The following is a 6,082-nucleotide window of genomic DNA, read 5'->3' on the forward strand; positions in this document are numbered from 1 at the left end:
GGTTCTTAATCCTGCAAATGTCGGTCTGACTTAGAATTTTTTGTGTTTACACTTTTTTTTTTCCAATGGAAATGTCACACACTCACACACGCAAGTATATGTTATTACCTGCTACATTTCCATCCGTTGACGGAGAAAAAGTTGCAGAAGCAATGCAACCATATAAAGTTACATGCCATTTTATTATCTGCTTAAAATTACAACGATCCATTTTCATATTTCAGTTTTTTTATCTTGACAAATGTGGCCTTCACATCCAAAGAAACAAAACCATGTTACTTCTAGAGGTAAATGTTAAAATTCCCTATTTTTCCTTTTTTTTTTTGGGTTATTGATGTTGAAGTGTGTGATCATATTTTAGTGTCTCATTTAAAAGCTTAATTTTAGAGATAGCACCTTATTTACTTAATTATAGGACCTCAGCTGCGTGTTGTGATACCATGTTGAAGCGTGTGACCATTTAATATAAAAGATTAAGCTATTAGATAAAGCATAGTACTAATTATGTTTTCAACTTTTCAGAATTAAAAGTTGTATTTCTATTTACCTCAGGTGATGATGATCTGTATAGGGAATTATGGAAGGCCTTTGCTGGTCAATTCATGGATGTTCCTAGAGTTGGAGAACAAGTGTACTACTTTCCTGGACTTCACATTAAGCAGGTATTCTTGGTCTTTTTTCAAGTACAAACAAATCTTGGTTCTTGTGATTTTCCACTGGTTTGTTCACAATATTCAGAAAATGTTTTTCTTTTTACTATTTTCCTTGGCTGCTTTTGGGTAGCTGGAGCAATCATCAAATCAGGAACTGAACCAAGGAACACCAATTTCAGACCCATACTTAAAGATCCTTTGCCGTGTTGTTCATGTTCGTTTTCTGGTATGCTTGCTCATTTGCAGCATTTATTTTTCCTGAAAATTCATAGATTAGTTTCATCGTTAAGCATTTTGGATTATGGTTGCCTAGGCTGTAGAGAAAAGTCCATGATTGATTAATGAAAGAGTGTAATGACTTTATTTGGCATTTTTAGTATCGCAATTGTCCCCAAGATTTTGTTCTGTTATATTCTGCAAACAGGTGTAAAATTTGTTTGAAAATATGCCATTGCCTACACATGCGAAGAAAGTAGACGGATCTGAATTAGACAATATTAATAGTTAGTTGAAGTTTTTTGGACATAATATACATTGGTTCAGTCTTGGAACATAAATGATGTCTGACATGTGATTATTGGTTCACAATGGGCTCAAAATCTTAACTTTTGTATATAGTATATACTACTTATAAATGTTTCAGCTAGCTTCAGGTTTTCTTCTACAGGTGTTTTTTGACTGGTCCGTTAGCATTAGAAATGTGAATAAACCAAGTCTAGAATTGCATTTCTCGTGATAGACAGACATGTTTTTCCTGTTTTGCTGATTTATGGGAAGCTTCCAATCTTGTATTTCTGTTTTGGTGTGAATATTGGAGGATCTTGATTATGCAAATCAGCAACTATGATATTGAGGAATAGACTTTCTGCTATTATATACTGGGATCAAGTGCACATAGTCCTATGTTGGAGTCCTCCCAACGCCTGACAATTTCAGGTGAGGAGTTTTTTGGGTGGGGTATTAAATACTAACGTCTGCTGACTTTGCAAGAAAGAAACCTCAGGCTGTTATTGATCGATTTCTAATAGAAAAACAATGCAGTTCCAACTTGGAGATAAGCATTGGATGAGGAATTTGCATCATATTTTTGGTAGAAGGCGCACTCACAGTACCAGCTAGTTTAGTTTTGATTCCTTATTTTTTATAGGAGATGTTCATCTGTTATTGATATGGGAATGAGTTAAACAACAGAAAACTTGGACGGATTTTTACAGTAGTTTCCTTAAGCATGATGCATCATGGATTGATAAGGGGCAAAACGGTTCGTCAAGATTTATGTTCTTAAAGCTGAGTTTTAGATGTAAGAAGATCTGGGGCTTATTTGTTTAGTGATAATTGTTTTACTTTGTAGGTTGAGCACATCTCGGAAGAAGTTTGTGCAGAAATTAATTTGTTGCCAAAACATGATGTAAGATTATTTTCAACTTTTCTTTTCTCTTTCTAACAAGAAGAAATCCCATTTTAACAAGATCACCATGCTTGTTATTTTAAAGGGTTTATGTTAGATGAAACTTACTATTCAATCCACTGCTATACTCTGCAGCAAACAGAGCCAGTAAATCCTGATTTTTATCATTCTGAGATTCCAAGGCCCCAAATCCACTCATTCTGCAAGGTTTTAACTGCCTCGGATACAAAAAGTAATTGGGGTTTGTCTATTCCTCAAAAGGATGCTGTGAAATGCTTTCCTCTTCTGGTGGTGTTTCTTGTCTAATAGTTTTTAATTTGAAGAATTTTCTATTCATATTCCTCTAGAATCTTAATTAGTACTTGGCATTAATTTCTTTAGACTGTTATCCTTGTTCGATCAGGATATGTCTCGAGATAAACCTATCCAGGAATTAGTAGTGAAAGACCTTCCTGGCAAAGAATGGCGCTTTAAGCATGTCTTTGGAGGTAACACCTTTTCCCAACAGTACCATATAGTAGGTTTTTGGAGAATAAATAGTACCATAAACCACACATCTTAAAAAATGAAATATGAAAATACATTTAATGAACTAATGGTCGAATAAAAAGTTATTCGACTCCACAAAGTAATTAAGTGCTAATTGTGTCACAAACAATTGTTTGGGAGAATCAAATATTTGACTGGTTAAGTTAAAAGTTTGGCCCTTTCATACTTTTAAGTTAACGTCTTCTCTGAATAAAAATTGAGTAGGCCACCCGAGGAGACATCTACTCACTAATGGCTGGAGTGCATTTGTTAATGGTAAAAAATTGGTTGCTGGAGATCTAGTTGTCTTCTTAAGGTATTTTGTTCCAGGTCTCTATGTTGTGCTGCATTTTCTATAATAGCGTCTGTATACTGCCATGTGTATTTAAGTTAGTTTCATTTGCCCTGAAGGGAAGAGAATGGAGATGTACATGTGGGGTTTAGACATCTACTTTGTGAGAAGAGCTCAGTTGAAGCGCCAATAGCTTCCAGCTTAGATATCAAAGGAGTGCTTGCTGCTGCTTCTGATGCTCTTGCATCCCAGAGACCCTTTTCTGTCTACTGCAAACCCCAGTAAGTCAATTACATTTGCAGTGTGATTTCTTCACTTGAGGAATTGGAACAGCATTTAATAAAATCTAGTTAGTAGGCTCAGAAAACGTCTGCATAAGTGTTCTCCGCTATAAGAATCTACTCTTTTTGTGACGCAGTAAGCCACCAAGTCACTGCGTTAATCATCATGTGTAGATGCTATGGCTTAAGACACCTTTACCTTTCTTTTTTGTGCTTAAACCTTACAGAACAAGTCAATTTATTATAAGCTTGAACAAATACCTGGAAGCTATTAACCGTGGGCTTGGAGTTAGCATGACATTTACGATGCCATCTGAAGTTGCAAATTCTCACGAGAGGTATGGAATATTCAGGATTTACTTAACCAAAAACCTTTCTTGCTTGACTGATGTTCCATAATACTCGGCTGTGCTTTCCTAGTTTTACATGTATGACGAATGAAAAAGACCAGATGCAAATAAATCAATTTTCACAAAATACAAATGTGTTTCTTAACGAAGATGAGGAACACATGGAAGATGCGGAGGCCATAGTCTACTCTCCTCCTCAACATAGTATGACACCTTCGGGAATAGGGGAGAAGAGACACAGTGATCACACTATATACATTTCTCCTCTGGAAGGCAATGTAGAGTCAACTTGTGGCACAAGAAAACATAATGAGGTATCAAATCCTGCGGAAATAGAAAGCATCAGAGGTACGGAGGAACCTAAAGCGATCACGTCAAGTTCTTGGGATTTCAACCCGATTCAAGGACTGGAACTGGAGGACACAGAGATAATCAAGGATATCCTTCCAATAGTTTCACAGAATCTCCCTCTGGATTACACAGTCTCATCAAACACAGACAATGATCACTTCCTGCCCATTATGCAAGGTACACCTCTTTATGTTGTGTCAAATGTTTGTTTTATGGCATAATCACAAGAATTTGGAACAATCCGAGCGATTCAGCATTTATCCGTTTATTTTGAGTTTCATCAGTTGTTGACTAACTTGTCATTGTAGATTCTGAGGAGTGGCAAAACTTTCAAGGAACAGATTTTCCTCTGCATGGGCAATCTCCTTCTGAAAACCACAATATGCAAAACTTTTTCAATAAAGATCAGCAGAACTCTTCCAAAGCTATGCATCCCACATCTATTTCAAGTCAAATTCCTTATGATGGACCTGGTCATGCTGACGAGAAAGTCCATTGGGAGGGTTATCATGTGGCTCGACGATATATCCCAATACTGAACAGGATTATCTCGCAGTACCCTAGCACGCTTTCAAGTTTCAAGGCAACAAGTCCCATTTTCCAATCAATGTGCTTGGAGATTTTGGCGGAGTTAGTTTACTTGCTCGGACAGTTCACCACGGGGAACATGGACATCAAATATCATAGTGAAGCTAAACGTTACCTTCGGGACTTGAAACTGAGTGGTATTGAGATAGGCTGGCTTGAAAAACGTTTAGCAAAGGTTGAAGACATATTTAGCATGAAAAGAATAAGCATACGGAGACAAGAACTTATCCTTGGAATTGAAGACACCACGGCAACACTTAGGCTGATGAATGAAGAGCTTGGGTCATTAGAGAAGGATCTTCAGAAACTGTCATCCAATATTAACCTAAAAAACCCTGCTGAAGATCATCCCATATTAGAAGGTCTGTTGTGAATCAATAAAATGGCATTGTGCAAAACTATTGGAAAGCTCCTTGAGCTAACATTGGGGATGAGTTTTATTTAATACTTTCCTAACAGTTTCATAATAATTTACTCATCTTTTTAGCACGGCCTATGATCTGTTTTTATTTCTGGCCGATACTGTTGCTCTTTAAATACGGTTACTACTTATTAATGTTTGTAATTTTTCTTTTCTTTTTTTCTTTTAATTTGAAAACAAAAAACAAGTAGCATAATACTTTTTTTTGTAACATTCTACCTCAAAGTGTGGCCTAGAGGCCATTTCGGAAGTGAAGGTGACTTAGTAGGAATTGATTTTTAAAATCCAAGGAATTGATAGTTATATACATATATTTCCAGATTTATTAAATCATTGGAATATTCTTACCTTTTTACTCCCGCTATTCAAAAAGACTTTCTATACACTTCAAAATTACTTCAGACGATAAACCTCCGGCCTAAACACATAGTCACTGTCACACCTCCTTTATGCGCGCCCGCCCCCGAAGGGTTAAATGCGCGAGGGGAGTTTTTCCAATTTAAGTGACAATATTCGAAATGGGATTATTTATTTAATTCAGAGTCGCCACTTGGGAAAAGTTTGGCTTTTGGTGTCCCAAGTCACCGGTTTATCTTGAATCCCAAATCGAGGAAATTTTCGACTTTTCCAAATGAAGTCTGCGAACCAGAAATTCTAAGTAAGGAATTCTGTTGACCCGAAGGAAGGTGTTAGGCACCCTCGAATCCCGTGGTTCTAGCACGGTCGCTTAAATTGTTATAATGGCTAAATATCTGATTTAAATACATGTTATGACTTACGTGCTTTTATTAAGTTTAAACCGCTTTTATCATTATCACTTATTTTATAGAATTGCAACGTCGTGAAAATGCATCTCGAACCACGTCACAATCAATGCGCCCGTGATTGTCAACACATTTTGACTTCGTTGAGATTTGGATTTGGGTCACATCAATGTGCACCCGAATTTAAGAATATGATTTAATTAAGTCGCGCCTAAAGAGCCTAACGCATTATTATTTTTTGAGAAGGCCGTGAGATTCACTAAACGGCCTATCCTGAATTCTAAATATTTATTATGATTATTTATCGAGGGCCCCGCAATTTTGCATTTTTTATTTGGCGAGGCTCGTTTCTATTTTAGAAAGGATATCCTAAAGTGGCTACATTTCTAATACATTTGTCCCTAAAATTAGAAGAAAAGGTACATGCTAATTTAATTATATGCTTT

At 36.4% G+C, this 6,082-nt stretch overlaps 1 protein-coding gene across 5 annotated transcripts; it reads left to right on the forward strand.

Annotated features, from left to right (window-relative positions):
• Window positions 1-4,945, forward strand: LOC107830695 (uncharacterized). Of its 5 annotated transcripts, none has more exons than XM_075225168.1 (12): window positions 8-287; window positions 553-662; window positions 784-879; window positions 1,801-1,914; window positions 2,005-2,061; window positions 2,197-2,349; window positions 2,465-2,549; window positions 2,815-2,905; window positions 3,001-3,162; window positions 3,390-3,500; window positions 3,583-4,040; window positions 4,172-4,945. In XM_075225168.1, exons 4-12 carry the CDS (start codon window positions 1,882-1,884, stop codon window positions 4,822-4,824), a joined length of 1,803 nt encoding a protein of 600 aa, XP_075081269.1. In that variant the 5' UTR covers window positions 8-287; window positions 553-662; window positions 784-879; window positions 1,801-1,881; the 3' UTR covers window positions 4,825-4,945. The 5 variants fall into 5 exon arrangements, with proteins under 5 accessions (XP_016513811.1, XP_075081269.1, XP_016513816.1 ...); XM_016658330.2 differs by having other exon boundaries at window positions 32-287; window positions 784-1,589; window positions 1,695-1,914; XM_075225169.1 differs by lacking the exon at window positions 8-287 and adding an exon at window positions 1,471-1,589 and having other exon boundaries at window positions 1,682-1,914.
• The last annotated feature ends 1,137 nt before the right edge of the window (window positions 4,946-6,082 follow it).

Source organism: Nicotiana tabacum, chromosome 11, assembly GCF_000715075.1.
Source record: "Nicotiana tabacum cultivar K326 chromosome 11, ASM71507v2, whole genome shotgun sequence".
NCBI classification, from domain to species: domain Eukaryota; kingdom Viridiplantae; phylum Streptophyta; class Magnoliopsida; order Solanales; family Solanaceae; genus Nicotiana; species Nicotiana tabacum.